This window comes from Emys orbicularis, chromosome 10 (genome assembly GCF_028017835.1).
Source record: "Emys orbicularis isolate rEmyOrb1 chromosome 10, rEmyOrb1.hap1, whole genome shotgun sequence".
NCBI classification, from domain to species: domain Eukaryota; kingdom Metazoa; phylum Chordata; order Testudines; family Emydidae; genus Emys; species Emys orbicularis.
Genome location: NC_088692.1, coordinates 63,808,150 through 63,830,450, shown reverse-complemented (window position 1 = coordinate 63,830,450; position 22,301 = coordinate 63,808,150). Strand labels below are relative to the sequence as shown.

The 22,301-nt window shown below is 44.0% G+C and overlaps 1 protein-coding gene across 2 annotated transcripts in view; it reads right to left on the bottom strand.

Moving 5' to 3' along the window:
- The window catches only part of ALDH1A2 (aldehyde dehydrogenase 1 family member A2), a 70,208-nt gene extending 57,950 nt beyond the window's left edge, over positions 1 to 12,258 (bottom strand). The window contains exon 1 of one of the 2 annotated variants that reach the window (XM_065412833.1): positions 11,971 to 12,258. In XM_065412833.1, the coding sequence (XP_065268905.1) occupies positions 11,971 to 12,258 (288 nt within the window). The remainder of the gene's footprint in view (positions 1 to 11,970) is intronic. The other variant, XM_065412834.1, reaches the window with a different exon arrangement.
- Positions 12,259 to 22,301: the final 10,043 nt, after the last annotated feature.

Sequence of the window (22,301 nt, the reverse complement as noted above, 5' to 3'; positions counted from 1 at the left end):
CACTGACTTGTATAACCTTGATCACCATGACCACCTTTCAGGCCTGAGCTTCCCTTGCTGTAAAACAGACCTAACACTCACCAGTCTCCCGGGGATGGTGGGAGGCTGAAGTAATTGATGTTTGTTAGAAGCTTCGAGATCCTTGGAGGGAAAGTGCTGAGTATTATTTATTGCACAGGAATGACTTTAGGTAAAAATGTCTTTACCAAAATAACAAATGGTTTTAAAATGACTATCAAAGGGCTCAGACCAGTAGGACCAGGTTAGCACTGCAAAGACATGTTGCTCTGGAGTCTCAGACAGCCGGTTGAGACCTGGGCTGCTTGCCTAAAAAGTACAGGTGGGGAATTAGAGCCTGCTCCAGTTCAGCGAAGTCAATGGAGAGAGTCCCATTGACTTCAATGGGCTTTGGATCAGACCCTTAGTAGAAGTGGCTGGGGAATTATGGTAGAGACAAGGAAGGAAAGACCAAGAAAGCCTCATGGGTGATGGAGAAGTCAGGGCTGAAATCTTATTAAGCTATGCCACAGACACAGTGTAATGGTAGCCTCAGCACCTCAGGCACCTAGGAAGAAAAACAGCTGGATCGGGTATTTTAAGTTTGCAAAAATTACAATTAAATAAAAACAACGTTAAACAAGTGAAGAACATTGTGGGTCTCTGAACAGGATGATCCTGGGTTCAGTTATTGGCTCCTATTTGGGCCTACTCCTCTGGACTCAATGGGAAGACTCGCTCACTTGTGGGGGCTTTGGATCAGCCCCTTTGTTAGCTTCAGGAGCTGTAAGTTCTTGTCAGAGCTTTCAGGGTGCCCCAGTACAGAAATTGCTAGAACCACACTTTCCAGCCTGAAAGAAGAGGGAACCATTAAAGAAAGCTCTCCTTTTTCCTTGATTTGAACAGGTGAACAGCCTATTACACTGTTCGTTTCTACCCACTCCATTAAGTTAACCTATACAGATGGCAATGTTGATTAGTATTCAAAGCAATTAGGAGGAAATAGAGATTTCATATGATAAGGTAAATTGGTGCTTGGTGGAGATGCACAGTGGCAAGTGCTGGGATCTGAGGAAGGCACTTCTAAAATGGGTCAGAAAGAGCAGTGACGACAAACTCTTGTTAGATTTCAGAATGCAAAATAAAATGCCTCTTTTCAGGTCCATGAGCCCTGATTCTCATTTACACCAAGCCCCTTTACATCACTGTGGCAGCATAAAGGGGGCTTAAAGTGGCTGTAAATATAACTTACTTCCATTTTAAGACCCTTTTCACTGCCAGGATGGTAAATGAGAAGTAGGTCCTATGTCTCAGGAAATGCCATAGTGATCTAGTTGAAGAGGCTTTGTAGGCTTTTCAGCTGGTCAGCCTGCAGCTTTCATCCAAGTCATCTTACAGTTATAAAAGTACAAGTGCCTATAAACCAATGCAAAAAGCTTAAGAGAAAAATGGGTGATCTGGACTGTCTCACTGCGAGAAAAAAACCCTGGCATGTCTGAAACATGGTGGGGTGAGAATAATCAGTGGCATACCATAATTTCTAGCTATAAACTTCATAGGGAGGACAGGTTAGGCTGCAAAGATGGGGGGAGTAGCCCCATACATAAAGAATTCCATGAATTCTATTGAACGAAAATGTCTGGGTAGAGAAGACTCTGAGGTAGACTCAGCAGTGGATACAAATCTGTGGTCATAAAATACAAACACAATAGCAGGGTCATAGTCCTGACCTCTGGATCAGAACAATAATCATGAAGTTAAATTTGAAAAAGAACAGGGAGGCAATAAAAGCTATTAGAATAATAATCACATATTACCCAAGTGAATATTATGCTGTGAAAGAGAGTGTAAAAAAATAATTCTCTATATTCTAACCCACACTTGACTTAGTCCTGTCACACAGGAGTTGGTTTAAGAAGTAATTGTAGCTGAACCATTGAGTAACAGTTACCACATAAATAATTTCAACATCATTGCAGGAGAGGATCACATGAAGAAGCACTACTCTCTGGGATACTAAAACTTCAAGAGGGGATTTTTTTTTTTTTTAAGAAAAGGAAGGAAGTTAGAAACCTCCTGCTTGAAGTTAGGAAATTAAAATCCATAGAATCAGCATGGAGGCTTACGAATGTATACGAGTCACAGAAGATTTGCATTCCCAAGGCCAAAAAAAGGAAGCAAAGAGACAAGAAAATAAATGGGATGGTTAAACAGAAAGATACAAGGGTTTAAGCAGGCCAAAAAATATCCTTAATAAAAGCAAAAGCAATCCTGCCTAAGTGATGCTAATAGAAGAGAACATAAAATGTAGAGGCAGCAAGATATAAAATGGAAATTAGAAAACTGTTTGAGGTATTTGATGAGAAAATACCAAAGATGTAAAGGCAAATTAAAAATAAAGTGTAGACTTTTTTTTTTTTAAAGCAGCTTTAGGAGAGTCAGCGGGATCACAAGACAACCTGGCTGTGAACGGGAGAATAAAGGAGCCCACAGACTAAGCTAAGACTGACATTTTCAGAACTGGCCCCTGATGTTGTGTGTCTCAAGTTGAATACCCATATCTGGAAGCACACAAAGCTAGGAGACTTTCTAGGCAGTCTGGGCCTAAATTAAAAGATGGGGGCCTGGAGGAGGGGGGTCATAAGTCTTCACCACAGAAGAGAATGGGGAAATACCTGTCCTAGGGACTGCTCTTTACTACTCTATTTAAACAACAACCTATCAGTCAAGGGTGCCACCATTTCATATATGTTACAAAGAGATTAATTCTGAGATCTTACAAGCAGCCCCAAATGCTAACCTACCTCAAATCTCACAACCTAATCAGGCTGAGGCCTGGCCAGTAATTGCATGAGAAACCTAGGAAATCCCAGGGTGCTCCTAAAAGTGGAGTTGGTGATTTAGTATGTGGCATACTTCCCACTGAGCCAGGACTGAAACAATGCCCCAGCATGGTGCTGCTAGGGATGTCATATTTCAGATGAAATGAAGAATTGAGGTCCTGACCAAACACTGTCATTTAAAATCCTGTGGCATTTTTCACCCGGGGAGCAGGGGGAGGCTAGGGTTGTTAGCCTTTGTATTATGGTCACATTTTAGTTTGGGTAATTACATTTCACCTTCCTAAAATCCTCTCCAAGTTCAATTGACGCTAGTATTTTTCACTTCCGGTCTCAAACTGTTGCCTTGTGTTGCTCTGCATTGTTACGCAGCTAATGTGTTGCACCCCGGAAGTGGATTCACTTCAGCGATGGATAAAGTATTTTATAGAGAGAGGTGTGTTTGGAGATTCTTTGTGTTGAAAGGCACTTTTTATTACCCACGTTTGCAATTTTAGGAATGTTCAGTCATTGCCTGCTGCTGGATGTCCAGAGAACAGCGAAGAGTGCTTTTTTTTTCATCTGAGCTTGGCAAAGAGGTGGCAACCTTTTCATTCAGAGTTGGACTTCACTACAATTCTCCATGCCCCTACCACCTCCAGCATAGATTCCTGCAATTGAGTTACTCTACTATGGGCTACACCTGAAGACCACATGAAAACTGCAGCTGGATTAAAATGTGGCCCATTGCATATATTTGTGTGCAGGGACTGCATTATACCTCTGTTCAATAGGTCACATTGGCTTCCACTTAGGTTCTAAGTGCAATTTAGAGTGTTGACTGTGACCTACTAATTGCTTTATGGATTAATTCCTGTGTATTCTAGAGATTGCCTCTCTCCTTGTATTTTATTGTAAAAGTTGAGATCAGATCAGGTGTCAGGGAATTTTCACTGGAGGGCCCTCCCCTCTGAAAATTACTCCTACTTCAGTCCAGCAACACCTGAATGCATTGACTTTTAGGTCATGTTGCAAAATCTAGTTCACCAGGCACCCTCTGGGCAGGGTTTGGAGTGAATTCGGAGGAATTCTGTTTTTGTTGTTGGAGAATATTTTAGTGTTGACTTTGTTTCACTTTGATGTAGCGATTTGTACTGCATATTTAAGTAACAAATTGTTTGTGCACTAAAAATTTGACCACATTGTATTAATTTAAATAAATGTCACATTTATCTACACATAGTGTAGATCATTATTAAAAATAACAAAAAACACTGGCCAGGGCTGTTATGATTTTTGACTGATTCCAACGTACGGAAATTCTTGTGTTCCGGGTGAAACAAGCTGCTCATATACAATCAGAGCAGCCAGCCCTTCACTAATAATGAGTGTGCAAATAATGCAGGATTAGGTCCTTAAAAAGCAATCAGTTTTTAAGCTACATCATTTTAATATATTATATAAAATACAAATAATGTTTAAAAGTCTTTAAGTAGTCAATTTAGCCACTTATTTGTGTTTGTTCCTAGGTACCCCACATCACTTGACTGAGGATGCCTCTCCAAAGGAGAAGGTGGAGGGAGATTTATATGCAAACAGCATGAAAGTGCTCAAGAGCTTTAATTTGCTGAAGAAATTGACTTTCTTTGATAATAAATAAAAATACCTTGTCTTTACATAGCCCCATTATAGTGATACTTCTCTATAAATACACGATTTGACTGTCACAATGCATCTCTTTCAGCCAGATTGAATTTTGATGTATCTTTGTCTCTGAATCTGTGTTTTTAGTTTTGTTTGCTTCAGGGAGGAAGTGGTACTCTTATACTGGAAAAGCTAAAACAAACAAATGAAAAACAGTCATTTAAAAAAATGAGGTGATGAAAAATTAAATTGCAAAATGTCTTGTTTCAGTACAAGGAAAAATAGTTGAGAAAAATCATAAAAAATCATAAAAAACAGTGATTTTTTATGAACCATTTGGCTATATGAGCAAACAGATATAGAGTCTACCATTGTGCCTCTGTAACCCGTTAAGAGTTCTTTGAAAAGAATTATCCAAATGATGGGCAGAGAAGAATCAGTGATTATAATTTATTTAGACTTTAAAAAGGCTTTTGACGATAAAGTCCTTCGCAAGAAGCTATTAAGGAAAGTTAGTAACCACATGGTGAGAGATAAAGTCCTGTCATGGATTAAAAACCGGTTAAGAGATAAGAAGCAAAGAGTGGAAATAAATGGACAATTCTCACTGTGGAAAGAGGTTAATAGAAAGGTGCCCCAGGATCATTACTATGACTAGTGGCAATCAATATCTTTGTTCACTAGATCATTAACAGTGAGGTGCATCGGCTGCAGATAAAAAATATTCAAAGTAGTCAAGAGACTGGAAGGGATTGTGAGAAATTCCATCAGGATCTAACCTAACTAGGTAATTGGAAAACAATACAACAGATGAAATTCATCATAGGTAAGTGCAAAATAGTGTTCATTGGAAGGAAGAATTTAAATTACTAGTACAAAATTAATGGAATGTGAATTAGTTGTAACCTCTGGAGAAAGATTTAGGCATTACTGTGGACAGTTAATTGAAGACATCTCTTAATGTGCAGCACAAAGAAGTGAACAGAAGAAGATACATACAGTGGAATTAATGTGTTCGCCTGGAATACTATATTCAGTTTATTGCAGATAATAACATGTATAGGATCTGATTAAGGAGTGAGGAGGGCATTCTGCATTGCCGGGCAGATGGATTAACTGACTAACTTAACAGGCCTTTTCAGTCTCCAACTTCTATGAGTCTAAGAACAGATAAAGACATTTATATGAAAATAATAGCATTTTCAATTATATTATCTATACTCAAGCTTCAAAGGTCAGGAAGAAATTTCCCCTTTAGACCACAATGTAGTTTTGCACAGTTCAGTGCGCCTTCCTCTGAAACATCTAGACCTGGTCACAGTGGGAGATTGTTACATACCAGTTGGTCCACTGGTCAGTTCCAGCATACTCCTAATGCAGAGAGATTAGGCCTGTGGATCCACATAGCATCAAATCCAATAGCTACTTTGCCAGTCCATGCTGGCACAGAGAGCCGACTGGCAGAGCTGTAGCCGACCCCCGACCCAGGCTGGCAGAGAGAAAAGCATCACAGAGTGCAGCATCTCTGCAACCTGAACCCTCTGGACAGAGGAACTGAGGGATTCCATTTGTCCACTTCTCAGATCCCATCTCTGGTTGTCTTTCATCCAGGCACCCCCTACTCCTGGAATCTTCCAGCTGAGCTGACCCACAAGGCCCCTAACCCCTTCCCATTCAAATACTTCCCTGAGAGCAACTTCTACCACGAAATCTACAAGAAATTAGCCAGCTAATATGAATATGAAACAAGACACGTCAACCCAAAGAGGATCTGCTACCAGAAAGGATAAAGATAGCTGGGGAGAAATCTACTCACCTGAATTTTTTCTGCTTCAGTTCAACACATTCAGTTATTCTAAATAAATCATCTTCCCTGCCACCCCTAATCTGAATTTTGGTCAAGAAATTACTCTGAGAATCTCCGGCAGGCAAAAAAAGCAGAAAAAGGGTTCTAAGCAATGTCACGGAGTGGAGCCGGGCAAGAGAATTTAGTAGCAACCAATAAAAAACCCAAACACTTACTTTTTTGGAAGCTCAAATGTTTCTGTTCAGTTCTTATTTCACCAGAAGTCGCTTGCCCATCCCTAGTACAAACTGTGTAATTTTACTGCTTTACTGTAGGGCTGGACTTACAGTTTGGCTAAATTGTCTGAACTGTAACTGCCCTATATTTAGTTTATAGTTTAGGAGTGGAAGACGATCCCTGTTACAGGTTTAATATGGCCATCAGTCTATTCACCTAATCCTAATGTATAATTCTTTCTGAACAAAGAGCCATTAATAGAACTATATACTCACTCCTTTCGTAATAAAGCAACTTCATCCTGTTACAGTCCTTTTACCAGAGGATCTCAAGGGACCTAATTTGCTCAAGCTCAAGCTAAAAATGCCATGCAAACAAGAATTAGAACTCAACATCAACTTGACTATTATCATCCCCATTATACAGAGGTAAAGTGAAACACAGAGAGGGTGAAGCTGGTCACTCCAAGTCACACAAGCAGAGCTGGGAAAGGAACCCAGGAGTCCTGGCTCTTTATTCCTGCTCAAAACACTCTACCCCACCCTGTCCTTTCACGTCAATGTGACTTATTAAAATCACTATGACAATGCTCTGCACATAGGGCTTCTATTTAACAGGATCTATTAATTTTATATTTTGAGGTTTATTTTTAGCAATTTTTGAGTTCTGTGTAGATGTCCCAAAATCAGGTTTTTGGGAGTCTCTCTTTAATACTGTAATGAAGATTTTTTGTGGAGATACTTCCCAAAATTCTTGACTAAGCAGGATCTACTTTAATTTTTATTATATGTATAAAAATGACTTACGTGTTAATTTAAGCTTTATCCTTGTTATTGAACCGTTGGTTTAGCGTTCAGTGCATTTGTTCCCTACTGAGCTTTAACATAAGTACTCCTGTTCTTTTTACTGTTTCAAATGACACTACAGTAGAACCTCAGAGTTATGTACACTTTGGGAATGGAGGTCGTTCGTAACTCTGAAATGTTCCAGAAAGTCCTGTGGCACCTTTAAGACTAACAGATGTATTGGAGCACAAGCTTTCGTGGGTGACGATGCGACGAAGTGGGCATTCACCCACGAAAGCTTATGCTCCAATACATCTGTTAGTCTTAAAGGTGCCACGGGACTCTCTGTTGCTTTTTACAGATCCAGACTAACACGGCTACCCCTCTGATATTTGAAATGTTCGGAACTCTGAACAAAATGTTATGGTTCTTTCAAAAGTTTACAATTCAACATTCTTAATACACCTTTGAAACTTTATTATGCAGAAGAAAAATTCTGCTTTTAACCATTTTAATTTAAACTAAACAAGCAGAGAAACAGTTTTCTTACCTTGTCAAATCTTAAACTCCCCCCCACCTTTTTTAGTAGTTTACATTTAACACGGTACTGTACTATATTTGCCTTTTTGTGTGTGTGTGTGTGTCTCTGCTGCCACCTGATTGCGTACTTTCGGTTCCAAATGAGGTGTGTGGTTGACTGGTCAGTTCGTAATTCTGGTGTTCATAATTCTGAGGTTCTATTTATGTTAAAGTACAGTAGGGAACCTTTAGTGTCCACCAGCAGGGACTACACAGACCAATTAATGCGCAACACATTAGAAATCACATCCCCATAATCCCCATTACTGCTCCATGTAGATACAAGCCAGGGACCAGCAGTATTGCCCATATAATAACAAACTACACTGGGAAAGGGGTGAAGTCAACACAAATTGAGTAACCATTTCTGGTATTTTTCCAGTGTTTATTGGATCAACACATTTTTTTTCAAATTAGGGGTTTTTTATTGGTTAAAAACTAACTTCAGAAGTCCTATCTATAAAACAGGGTTGATTACACAACAGCAAGAGATGAAGAATTCCTGCAGAAAAAAACACCAGAGGTGGCCTTAGGGGAGGAAAACTCTGCAAGGGGAAATAGTTCCATTGGAATAATTCCATGTCTATTTTTAAACATTAGATAGAAGAACAGATCAAATGATAAAGGGGTTCAGACTCTGGAGCCCACAGAGTCCCCACAGATGCACACAGACCTCCAGGGTTCCACTACATGCTCAGAACGCTCAGACGGCATGGCTTCACTGCAGCTTCACTGCTGTGGCTTCCCTCAACATCTGATGCTCCTGGAACACCCCATTTTAGAGGAGTTCCCAGCATGGAGATGGCACAATTGGATTGATTGCTTGTTGCCAGGGAGAAGGTGTGTATCAGCCTGGCATTCCCTCCTGCCTGCCCCCTCCCTACACATGGATCCCTGGACAGACAGAGGTCTCCACAGGTTTGGAGCAGGGGAATGAGGAAGGCAGAAAAACAGAACTGTAGAATGACTTTGCTTCTATGCAAGAGCGGAAGACCCTCCTCTCTGGTGATCCTTGGGGAATGATCCCTCCCAACATATTTATATGGGGCTCAGAAATGAAGAACAGGTTTAAAAAATAATAATTATAATGAAAATCTTGAGTGTCTTGCACATAGCAGTTCCAGTGGGTGTCACCAGAAAGGGAGATATTTAACCTTAAACCTGTAAGCCTGTCTACATGTGGACATTAATCTTGTTTAAATTTGGACAGAATCTGGCTGTTTCTCTTCCAGCATTTTTCTATTATTTACATATTAAATTAGTCATTTTCTATAGTGCCTGATCTAGGGGGATATATTTCTATGACTAGTTTTTAAAAATAAGACTACATTCCCTTCTGAGGATGGAATTCAGAGTAAACTACAGCATATATTAAAAGAAAACTGCATTTGTGCCTCAGGAAACTGACAGTCATCGCAAATTTTTTTTTTCCTGATCAGTGAAGAAATGTACAGTGTGCATGTTCTAAAGCATGGAGCAAAAGTATATGTGATAGAACTCAAACATTCTCTGCTGATTCATTTCACTACATCTAGCATTTAATGATGTTAAGAAACAATTTTATGATATTTGATTGCTAACTAGTGGAAATACACCCAACTTTAAACACACAAACACAAGTAGTGTTTATTTTATGTATGTCACTCAATGGTCCTTAAGAGTGTGGTATTTTCCTAGGAAAATAATATACATCCTACTATTTTAAAGATTTCTGGGTAAAAAAGTGATACTTTCTTTCAATGCACATTTTTAAAATCTATATTGATTCTGACTTAAGGCTCCCTGGAAGTCTAATAGCTTTTAGACTTAACAAAATTTCCTAAGCATTTTTCAAATTTAGAATTTAAAACACAGCAGAAATGCAATCCTTAACTAGAAAAAACATTTTCAAATAACTTTAATTTCTCTGTATTACCATGAATACCTTTATTTTATGTAAAGAATTAACTCCCAAATGGTTAAGACTTTACATTCAGAGAGAACTGTAATAAGGAGTTCAAGAATTCTGAGCGCTGCTTGTGTGTTTAAAGGTCTCAGCTAACAAGCAGGAGGAGAGAGGCTGCTGGAAATGCTTACAGATGTCTGATTTTACAAGTTTTTTGTAAAGTGCTTTAGTCTAGCATTATTTATTGTTTATGGAAGTTGTTTGTCACTTAAGACATGAAGTGACCCCTCCCCCAAATGAAAGAATCAAGTTTCAATCCATTATTTCATTTCTGATTGTTTTTCTTTGTAATAGGTGGGAAAGTGGATCCTGGATAAAAGTCATGTCCAAGACAAGACTCCAAATTGAAGACTCCAATTATCTATAAATCACTTGTCTTTCCTGCAGAGAGAAAGAAAAGGGAGGGGGAGGAGAAAGAGATAGAGACAGACAGAAAAACAGAGACAGAAGACATGCCAAATAAAATACTAAAGATACCTTTTCTATACCAAACTTCTTTCTTCAAGGGCAATCACGAGTTACCTGATATTTCAAATTCTGGTAAAACATGTTTGTTGTTGCTTTAATACTGAAAAATGAACTCTCTTACTTCAACCATTAGGCTAAAATCTGTCAGATCTCACACATTTCTGAGATTATGGCATTTTCATTCTAAATTATTAGAGTTTATATTCCTTGGTAATATTTTCAAACAAAAAAGAGGCACGTGGCCACTCACAAGTTTGCATTATACTTTAGAAAGATTTTTAAACCAATTTCCCAGTTGCATAACGTTGAGAAATGTATACACAATTACTATACAAACTGTCTCGGATAAGCACAACATCATTCGGAGTACTCATAATACCTGACACACATTTTATAATACAAGAACTAATAACTTTAAGCGGTAAATAAAATTCATGCAAAATATTTGCTCAATATCATCATCCTTACAACGACACACCAATCACCCTCAAATACCCACATACTTTTCTATTTTCATTTAAATTACCTTCTGGAAAATTATAAACAAACAAATATACGCACTCTTAATTTGTATATCTCAAAAAATTATGAAGTCTAAAGTAGTTGAGTTTCCCCTCAAAAATTCTTCTAAAACATGGAAAAACTAACAAATTAGAGAACAAATTCGTTTTGGCACTAGCATAAAAAAAAAAAACACAAAAAAGCTTTTAAAGTGATAATTGGAAAGAAAATATTACAATGGATTGGCCAACATGGGTTTCCTATCAGCGCTAAGACACCTGAAGGTGTATTTCCAGTAGATAAAAATGTTATCGCCTTTTTCTAATGTCCATGTGTTTTCTTTTCCTATTAAGTTACTCAGTAATTAGGAATAAGATCTTAAACATTGAAATTTATTTATACAATGCATTTGATATTTCTCCAGCACAAATGAAAACATACTTCAGTTCAAGGAACTAAAGGTGTAAAGATTCAAAACATAAAAACGAATTTAAAAATTGAACTTGCATTTACAAACGACTGGTCTAAAAGCCTGTTTTAGCCTCTGGAAACTGTTCAGTTCTATAATGTAATATAGAAATCCTGAGCATGTATCTACAGTGACCCAACTGGATAATTCTTAACCATGCCTTAATGAAAATATAATATGACACTATATGTCTTAAATATTAAGATAATTTGTCCTCTAAACAATGTCATTTCAAGGGCATACTCAGATATTGAGGAAGTTAGTCAAGAGACCTGTTTCAAGGCTGTAACAACCTGGGAGGATTAAGAGCCCTCCAGGAATTGTAAAAAAGTCCCAGGGGTACATGGACCATTTCAAGAAAGAAAACATTTTTATTTTCTGATTGAGAAGTATAAGTATATATAACTTCCTCTGATTTCCATCAGGAGCAACTGAAATGTATAAGGGAAGCACTGACTGCTACACTGAAAATAAAACTGAGCAATTTTGTGGAAAACATTTAAAGAAGCATAGAAATGGTACAGCCAACCTCAGCAAATCTCATTTGCTTTTCTATTATCCTTTGGCTTTCCAGATGGTTACAGGGCTACAACAATCCGTTTCCTTTATTAGTGTTTCAAGGCAGTTTTTTATCTCTGCACTGAAGTCGGTTAGGGCAGATTGGAACCGATGTTAAGCAAAATCCCTCTTCTGGGGGGAAAGCTGTGAGCTCCCTGCCAGAATAAATGAACACAACTTACCTTGGTGTATTTGATTTCAAGGTTGAGAGTGGGAGAAGGCAGCAGATGCAGAGATGCCATCAGAGCTGCAGGGTCTGCCTTCACCTCTCCTGGCATCTCAATTTTACTGGAAGTCATAGTCTTTGGGGGTTTTATAGTACAAACGTCCCCACTTATCTGACCTGGACTTTCCCCCCCTTTTCTTTTTTTCCTCCCCCCACCCCCCCTTGCACAGATCAGTGCTGAAGATTTTGCTCTCGTCCTCTGTATATAGGCAGGTGTCAAGCCGGGTCTCTTCTTATTGGCCATGAGGGCAGAGGCAGGGGGGCAGGTCCATCCTACCTAGGCTGATAGAATTAAAATGCTCTCTCTTTCCATCAGCCGCTCAGCCTCAGCCCAAGTCTGGCAGACACTGCAGGAGATCAGCGCTCAACAGGTCTCTTCTCTCGGCCAAGGCTGGAGCCGGAGCGGGCTCCCCCCTGGCTCTCACCCATCGGCCGGGTAGCCAGCAGCCAGGCACCCACGTGAAGCGCGCTCTGATGCCGGGGCTGCCGCTGGCTGCGGGGGAAATGCCCCAGGATTTCCCTGCAATAATGGCAGGAGAATTAGCAGCCGGGTGCTAGGTGCAGCCCGGCGGAAATCAAAGCGGGTTTCTGAGGGGCGCACAGGCTCTCCGCCGCCCGGCCGCAGGGGGCACTTGGGAACCTCATTAGAGCCGCTCTGCCAAGGGGGGGCGGACAGAGCGATACGAGCCCCGGGCCCAGCGGGGCAGCCCTCCCCCGCAGGCACGGCTCAGCGGACACCCGCGCCAGGGGCGACCCCCCCGGATTTCCAGGGGCCGGGCCACCCCTGTGCACAGGACACCGCGCTCCCGGCACGGAGCAGCCCACACAGCCGGGGGAACATTTCCCACAGCCCGGGGCCGGAGCAGCTGCTGGTCCAGCTCCGCGGGACAGGCTCAGCCCTGTGCCAACAGCAGCTTCCTTCCCAGCCCAGAGCGCCGAGCAGCGGCTCAGTTCCCTGCTTGCCCTCCGCCGGGGTAGGGTAGGGACAGCCAGCCAGACACACGAACACACACGGAGAGACAGAGCTACAGGCAGGCAGGCAGCGGGAGATACACACAGAGAGAGATACACCCCGACATACAGACCCACACAGAGAGACACGGATGTACACACAGATACACACCGACAGATACCCAGAGTCACAGAGATACTCATACCCAGAGATACACCCCGACAGATAGACCCACACAGAGAGAGACAGATACACACCGACAGACAGACCCACTCAGAGAGGCATGGATATATATACCGACAGATATACAGAGACACACAGATACTCATACCCAGAAATACACACCAACAGATATACACGGAGATACACACACAGACCCAGAGACAGACACACACACAGATACATACACTATTTTTATATACACAGACACCAAAGTACCCCCCGAGGGGCACAGCACAGACGCACGCCGACACACGTTTTGTTTCCACCTTAGGGGAATATAGGGGAATTGATACCAGTGAAGATGCGGGTAGTCCTGCCTCTTTACTAGGAAACAGCCCCCTCTTCCCACACTGCCCTGCCCTTAGCAAAGGTGGAGTGAGGTAATAGCTTTTATTAGTCCAACTCCTGTTGAGGAGAGACACGCTTGGAGCTGACACAGAGCTCTTCCTTCTGTGTAAGCTGGAAAGCTTTTGTCTCTGGCCAACAGGAGTTGGACCAAGAAGATATTACCTCACGCAACTTGTAGCCGTGTTGGTGGCAGGATATTAGAGGGACAACAACAGGGCACACCCCCAAAGTTTCTTTAGAACTGGCCTCCCTCCTGATCTGTTTTTAGATCGGGGTCTGCTCCCCTGGCCCTACCTGCATCACACCCCACTACAGGATAGGGGTTTCTTTGCACAACCCAGCCTCTTGTTCTCATCTGCCAGTTATTTTATTTATCCTCCTTCCTCCCTCCCCTTCAAGCGATCTAACCAAACGGATCTCCACTCCCCCATCATATACTTTTGCAGAAAAGGGACCCTGCCTCTTCTTGCATTGGTCTCACAGGCTGCTGTAATTTGGGAATCAGAGTTTTTAAACAGGTCCTGGTGTTTTTTCCCTTCTATCTCTCCCAGCTTTATTCTCAGCATGTAACGATTTTCTCAAAATCGCCTCGCTTTTTTGCGGCTACTTACATCAAAGAGGCTGGATCTCAGGGTGTGACAGTGATAAATGCAAACCAAATATCCTCCGAAGAAAGCGGCCGGCAGCAGATACCTGGTTACAGGCAGCAATATCTTCTGTTAGCCTGCTGCCCTCTGCTGGGCCACGTAGCTCAAATCCATAGTCAGCTCCCCCAGCAGAACTATCGCCGTCTGTTGGAACTGAAGACAAAGAATACACATCAAAGCAACCAGGAAAAGAGCAGGTCATCCTTTTTATTGAACTAGCTAAGAATAAACAATAGAATCTGGGGACATTCTGGTTTTGCAGAGTCCACAAATCCTTGTTGCTCTTTGTTGTACAAACATGGCCACAGTTCATGGACAATTTGCAAATACAAATATAGAGTGTCAAAAGGGGTTATGTAAGGACACAAGGTGAACTTCACTCCTCCGCAAAGAGCCAGCAAAAGGTATATGTCATGTTAGGGCTAGTGTGGGATTTTAGTGGTGTATAGGCCACAGCGCTAATCTGTGAATTCACCCACAGTAGCGCTTCCAGCTGACTGACAAAAAAGGAAGGTCCAAATATATTTGTCTAGCTTCTTTCTTTTCTTTATTCTTGTCCCAGTGAAGATGGCTTCATAATTTTGTGTTTTTTATAGGATAGGCAGGACTGTCAAACTATGACAATTTGAATGAGTGATTTCAAAAATTTAGCAATGCAGTTTATAATGCCACATTGAAAACACGGAGCCAGCGCTTTATCATATGAGTGATATATTCTATAAACTGCCTTAAAATGAACCAAATGAGGGATTCTTCCCCCCAAATGAGTGAAACTCAGTGGGGTTTGTATCTAGGGGGTTTTTATTGGCAAAGATTTGAGGGAGAGAGCCTGTGTGGCTTTTTTATTCTTAAGCAATACAGGCTGCTGGAGATTAAGTCAGAAGGCACTCACACACTAAGTGGGCAAGTGTAGTGTAGACCTTAGGCCTGGTCTACACTAACCCCCAACTTCGAACTAAGGTACGCAACTTCAGCTACGTGAATAACGTAGCTGAAGTCGACATACCTTAGTTCGAACTTACCGCGGTTCAGTCGCGGTCCACACGCAGCAGGCAGGCTCCCCGTCGACTCCGCGGTACTCCTCTCGCCGAGCTGGAGTACCGCAGTCGACGGCAAGCGCTTCCGGGATCGATTTATCGCGTCCAGACCAGACGCGATAAATCGAACCCGGAACTTCGATTCCCAGCCGCCGAACTAGCGGCTGGGTGTAGACAAGGCCTAACTGAAGTGGGAAAACCTGCTTAGATACTGCTCAGTCTGGGCTGGGACAGTCTGCACAGAGGCCCTGTGCCTTTGCACTACCTCCCAACTTCCTCCAGCTCCATGGCAGTACAGATCCTGTGCCCCTTGTTGCTAGAGGCTCCTCTGTCTATCACACAGACCCTAGACCCCAGCCACCTTTTAATATGCTGACGGGCTGGCTGCTAGCATTACCTTTTATGTGGATTCCCCTAAGGGTTGGAGGGGGTGATGACTGGCACCACCCTAGTCCTGCCAGAGCCCACTGCCTGTGAACAGATTGTTGAATAGGGATCCCAAGACAAGAGGTGGGAAAGACCGGCATTCACTCTTCCTACTAGCCAGGGGTCTTATCTCCTCCTACCTGCAAAGGCAACGATTTGGGTCTGAAACAGAATGTGGTTGTGCTCTCATTGAAGTCAATAGAAGCTTTGCCAAATGGGAGTAATAGCAAGGTCTAGAATATAAAATGCTACACTGGACAAAACAACAATGTTGCAAGCATAGCCCAACACTATGAGTGCTTGATTATAATACCATAGGTTCAGCCCCCACTAAGGTAATACAAATATTTCTTCTTGAGTGTAATCTTTCGGGGCAGGGACTCTGTCTCCCTATGTGTCTGTACCTACCATATTTTGGGTGCTATCACAATAAATAAATAGAAATGAATATAGAACTAAACTTGATTTGCTTTCTCATGGGAGAACAAAATAATTCTAATAAAAACTATATTGCATGGAAAAGGAAGAAAACACCATCTGTGCTTAAACCTGAGGAGTTCCACAAATGACAATATTTTACTGAACTCTTGCAACTTCAATTCTTTTTCTGAGTGGGAGTGTTAAGTAAACTGGTAATTAAATCAGTCTGTTTTACTTTCTTCCATGTGAATGGGTTTTAATTAAACACCTATTTAGACAGCAACTTCAGATCACTTAATCTGGAAACAAATTTGTTCTGTGTCAGGTTGTAATGACAAAGATATTATTGTCCTTCCACACTTTGTAAAGAAATAATCATCGGCAAAATGGAGAAAGACCTGAGTAATTGTCTCCCTTATTTTCAAGGGAAGGATTTAGGTTAGTATCTAGCCAATAACAAATTTATTCTGTAATTGTCACAATTCTTCTTTATTATCGGTTCTGCTCAGGTAGAGTACCTACCTAAAAGGTAGGTAACATTTAGAAAAAAATTTGACTCCATTTCCAAACCTTAATGCCCCCATTTTCAAATTATGCTGTTCATAGTCAAATAAGTGGCATCACTTATACAAATGCCATCTGCCAAAGCTCAGAAATAAAGGTGTTTGATAGTAACACAGGGCACAGGAGCCAGTGCTGTGGCATGGGAAGCAGTATATTTCCTGACCCAAATGTAATAAAGGTGTGACAACCAGGAGTCATGGTAAGACTAGTCTTTAGCTTGTAACCCCACTCACATGACAAGGATTAGAGTTACAAACGGTCCCTTGTCACATGCAGGGCTGGCTCCAGGCACCAGCAGAGGAAGCACGTGCCTGGGGTGGCACATGCTAAGGGGCGGCATTCCGTCCATTCTTGGGGCAACACAGTCCGGGCGGCTTTTTTTTTTTTTTTTGCTTCGGCAGTTCGGGCGGCAGTCCGAATGGCTTTTTTTCCCTTTTTTTTTTTGCTTGGGGCAGCAAAAATGGTAGAGCCGGCCCTGGTCACATGGCAGAGGTCAGTATTCCCAGAATGAAATGGCTACTGTTACATCTAGTAAATCAAACTTCACAAACATCCTTTACATTAGCAAGTTGGGACTCTTACTGCTTAGTGTCTTAGGGTGGCATCCAGGAAGGGACTTAGGCATTGCAACACTGAGCATCATGACACACAGCAAATCCAGCAACACCACCGTGATCCACAAAGCCAGGCTCCTAGGCTCTCCATACAAAGCATGAGGAGAGAGGCACGGAAGAATGTGAGCCACAAAAGCCAGCATGCTAGCAGGGAGCCAATAGGAGATGCTGCCCAGAGGGCAGCATGCTAAGCCTGCCCCTCTTTCAGGGCATGTCTACATTACGCACTGGATCGATGGGCTGCGATCGACCCACCGGGGGTCGATTTATCGCATCTAGTCTAGATGCCATCAATTGACTGCCAAGTGCTCTCCCGTCGTCTCCAGTACTCCACCGGAGTGAGAAGCATAGGCAGAGTCGACGCAGGAGCATCAGCCGTCGACTTACCACAGTGAAGACACCGCAGTAAGTAGATCTAAGTATGTCGACTTCAGCTACGTTATTCACATAACTGAAGTTGCGTAACTTAGATCGATCCCCCCCAGTGTAGACCAGGCCTCAGTCCAGGCTGCAGGGAGGTGTCTATCCATGCCTAGTGATCCATGAACAGGAACCCATTGCCTGGAGTTAGACACCTTAGGCACCTGAGGTGTTTCTTGTAGGAATGACTTAGGCACCTGCCTCGCTCCACAAGAAACAGGAGGAGGCGGTGGTGCCCACCATGTAATTTTTAGCCAAGTAGTTAGAGCACTCATCTGGATTGGAGGAGATCCAGCTTCAGTTCCCCACTCTGCCTCTCTCTGGCCCAAGGACTGTTCCACTGTGGATAAATACACAGTCATTGGGTGAGAGCAAGAGGATTAGAATGACTCTGTAGCCCAGTGGTTAGGGTACACCCCCCCCACCCCGGGAGGTGGGAGAGCCTGGGTCCAGTCCCCCTGCTGCAACCACACTGTCATTATTTACCCACAGTGGAACAGGAGAGACTGAGGGTCCCCCTCCCCCACATCAGAATATCCCATAGCTCAGTGGTTAGAGCACTTTCCTAGAGCTGGGAGACCCCTGTTCTATTCTTTTCTCCCCCTCAGCCACAGGGGGAATTGAACCCAGGTTTTCCCCATCCCAGGTGAATGCTCTAACTACCAAGCACCAGCACCACCTCCTCCAGCCAGATTTTGAATGGGTCCCAATCCTGTAAGTGCCCTCTGAGCACACCTACCAGATCCAGGTGGGCCTCATACATGACTTATGCAACCAAATGCCTGTGGACCCCTGGTTCGTGGATTGCTCTGGGGATTAGGTGGGAGGCAGGTATCTGGACGGCTATAGAGATGTAGCAGCATGCATGCCCAGAGGCAGAAACATAGGCGCTTAGGGAACTTTTACCCTGAAAAACTTAAGGCACAGAGTGAGTTTAGGTGCCTACAGTATAGGCAGGAGTTTGATGAATCACAGTGGAGCCAAAACGGGTACCTAAAACAGGGACTTAGGCACCTAAGTCTGGGGTTTATGGGCTTAAATACTTTCGTGGATCCCACCTTTGCTACCTATTGCATTCCCACTCAGCATCTTCCAGGTTTGGCCATTGCAGTGTAATGGGCTCACCCTTCCAAGGATTGGGTATTAGGGCACGTCTACACTTGCAAAGTTACAGTGCCGGCAGTTACAGTGCCGCTCAGAGAGCGCCGAAGGGAAATTGCTGTTGTGTGTTCACACTGACAGCTGCCTGCGCAATAGCATGTTCACACTTGCGGCGCTATTTGGAGCGGTGCACTCTGGGCAGCTATCCCACAGAGCCCCTCTTTCTCTTTTGTCGCTAAGACTTGTGGGAAGGCGGAAGGGGTCGTGGGGCACCCTGGGTCCTGTCCCAATGCCCCGTGATGCATTGCTTCGCATCCCAGCAATCCCTGTGCTTCCGTCCGCATTTGGCACCATCTTTCAACAGTTTGTTTACTGCGCGCCCTGCCCTGCCTCTTTCGAGCTCCAAGAATGGATCCCGAGCTGTTGACCAGTATGCTGCTCGCACTGACCAACATGTCACGAGTAGCAGTGGAGTTATTCCTTAAACTACAAAGTCAAGAGGAGTGTGACGTTGATCTAGCCATGCGTAGTAACTATGACACGAGATTGCTTGTGGCTGAATGCTGACCACAGTGGAACACTGCTTTTGGACTCGGGAAACAAGCACTGGGATCACATCGTGATGCATGTCTGGGATGATGAGCAGTGGCTGCAGAACTTTCGTATGAGGAAAGCCACAGTCATGGGACTGTGTGATGAGCTTGCCCCAGCCCTGCGGCGCAAGGACACGAGAATGAGAGCTGCCGTGCCGTTGGAGAAGAGCGTGGGGATTGCACTGTGGAAGCTGGCTACTCCAGACTGCTACCGATTGGTCGCTAACCAGTTTGGAGAGGGAAAGTCAACCGTTGGAGTTGTGTTGTTGGAAGTGTGCGGGGCCATTAATCGCATCTGCTCTGAAAGATCGTGACTCTGGGCAACGTGCGTGATATTGTGGATGGCTTTGCACAAATGGGCTTCCCTAACTGCAGAGGGGCGATTGAGTAGTATTTCTCAATGGTTCTCTAGGTGCTTGTGGATCACCATGAGCGTTTCACAGACATTAACACAGGCTGTTCCGGAAAGGTGCATGACGCACGTATCTTTTGGAACTCTGGCCTGTTCAAGAAGCTGCAAGCAGCGACTTTCTCCCTGACCAGAAGATCACCATAGGGGAAGTCGAAATGCCCATTGTGATCCTGGGAGACCCCGCCTACCTCTTAATGCCGTGTCTCATGAAGCCATACATGGGGCAACTTGACAGCAGCAAGGAGCGCTTCAACAACAGGCTGAACAAGTGCAGAATGACTGTGGAGTGTGCATATGGCCATTTAAAAGCCCACTGGCGATGCCTGTATGGGAAGCTGGACATGGCCAATGACAATATTAATGTGCTTATAGCCGCATGCTGTACGCTCCATAATATTTGTGGAGGGAAGGGTGAAAAGCTTCACTCAGGGCTGGACCGCAGAGGCTTAGCGCCTGGAGGCTGAGTTTGAACAGCCAGAGACCAGGGCTATTAGAGGGGCACAGCGTGGGGCCATAAGGATCAGGGATGCTTTGAGACAGCAATTTGAAGCTGACAGCCACTAATATTTGTTGCTATGCTCGGGATTGCAGTGCTTGTAATGCTAGGAGGTGATTGGTGCACATGATGCAAGAAGGGCCCTTAACATAATTGTATGTTGCTTTGCAGTGCTGTTTTTGCTTTCACTTAATAGAATAAAGATTGCTTTCAAACAAACACAATTATTTTATTGAAAGACAACAACCAGAGGAGAGAGTCAAATAAAAAAAATCATCAGCAGGGAGGGTGATGGGGGAAGGGAAGGTATCAAGAGGAGGAGGGGTCCTGGGATGGCTACAGATTTGTGTATGTCCAAGGATCATACCCAACCTTCTCCTTTGGAGTACGATGCAGCGGGTGCTGGACTTCAGCAGGGCCAAGCTGCAGAGGGATGGGTGTTGAGTGCAGTGGGTAGTGGCAGTCCCCACTGCTGGACTGTGAGGAGGGAGGAGTGGAATGCTGCGGGTAGAGAGTGGAGCCAGGAGGTTGATAACAGTGTGTTGGCAGTGTGTGTGTGGGGCACATGGGAAAGAGTTTTGCAACAGAGGCTGCAGAGGAGGGCAGGCATGGAGCTGCTCGGTTTGAAGAGCTAGTATCGCCTGGAGCGTGTCTGCTTGGCGCTCCATAACTGTTAAGAGCCTCTTCGTGGCTTCTTTCTGGTTTGCCGCATTCTCCTTTCGGTCCCTCTTCTCGCTGTCCCGCCACTCCTTCAATTCTTTTTTCTCAGCGGCGGAGTGCATCATAACCTCACGCATAAAGTCCTCCTTACTTCTTCTTGGACACTTTCTAATTCTGCGCAGCCGTTCTGCCACCAATAACAAAGAGGGAGGCTGTGCTCCCAAGGTCATCTCTGTGAAGTTTAAATGCAACATTTTACAGAAGCAGTATTGTTTGCAACACAGACAACACTGTTTGTGCTTTAAAACACAGCCAGTACTCACACACCTGTCACTAACTGGCTGACCCCAGGCAAGCACACATGAGCCACAAGACCCCCAAAATGGTGAGTAGCCGCAAGGGCAGGGTAAATCACTGTTCCAGGACCCTGCTGTACAATGGGTACGTGGTTCTTGGGCACTTGAGGAGAGCCAGCACTGTAGGATGGGCCTGATAATCATTCCTGTCCCCACACTTTCCACAGGAGGTGTTCATTATGGAAGATATCTCGCTGCTGAGGGTGAGCAGGGAATCAAGGGAAGGTCTTCTCCAAGCCTGCGGCTTCCGCCATGGCGCCTATACAGCTAGCCTGTGTGCAGCAATGGTCCCCCCACCCGTCACAGCAAAGTGGCGTGGGAAAGTTATCGTTAATGGGGCAAGACACAAAGCAGCTCTGCTGAGGAACCTGCAGCAGTGGCTTGCCCAGCATCTCCACGAGAGTTTCCTGGAGATCTCTGAGGGAGATTCCCATGAAGTGAGGGAGTATCAGCAGCTTGCTCCGTTGCTCAGGCTAGGCATGAAGTGGGAGAGAAGCCTGCTTTCTGCAATCCTCCTGCCCCCAACAACTCGCTTCAGTAATTCCCCAAATCAGATCCACTTACCAGGGGCCTCCTCTCCTGTTTGCGCTTCGCCAAGCTCCGACTGTTGTGACTGACTAGGCTCCTCTGAGGTAGAAAAGAGCTCCTGACTGCATGCATCTCTGGCCTCTGAACCATCCTCTGCCTCTGGGTCCCCCTCCCCCTCTTTGTTGAAGATTGCCCCCTCCTGGCTTGGTCCACTCTCGACTGGCACGCAAGCCAACGAAGTATCCACAGGGTCCTTTGCTGTGGAGATGGGGATGCCACCGAGTATCGCGTCCAGCTCTTTGTAGAACCTGCAGCTCGTGGGCACAGCACCAGAGTGGTGGTTTGCTTCCCACGCTTTGTGGTAGGTGTTCTGCAGCTCCTTCACTTTGACCCTGCACTGCAATGTGTCCCGGTCATGGCCCCTTTCTATCATGCATCTAGAAATCTGTCCATAGGTATCATAATTCCAACGGCTGGAGCACAGCTGTGAC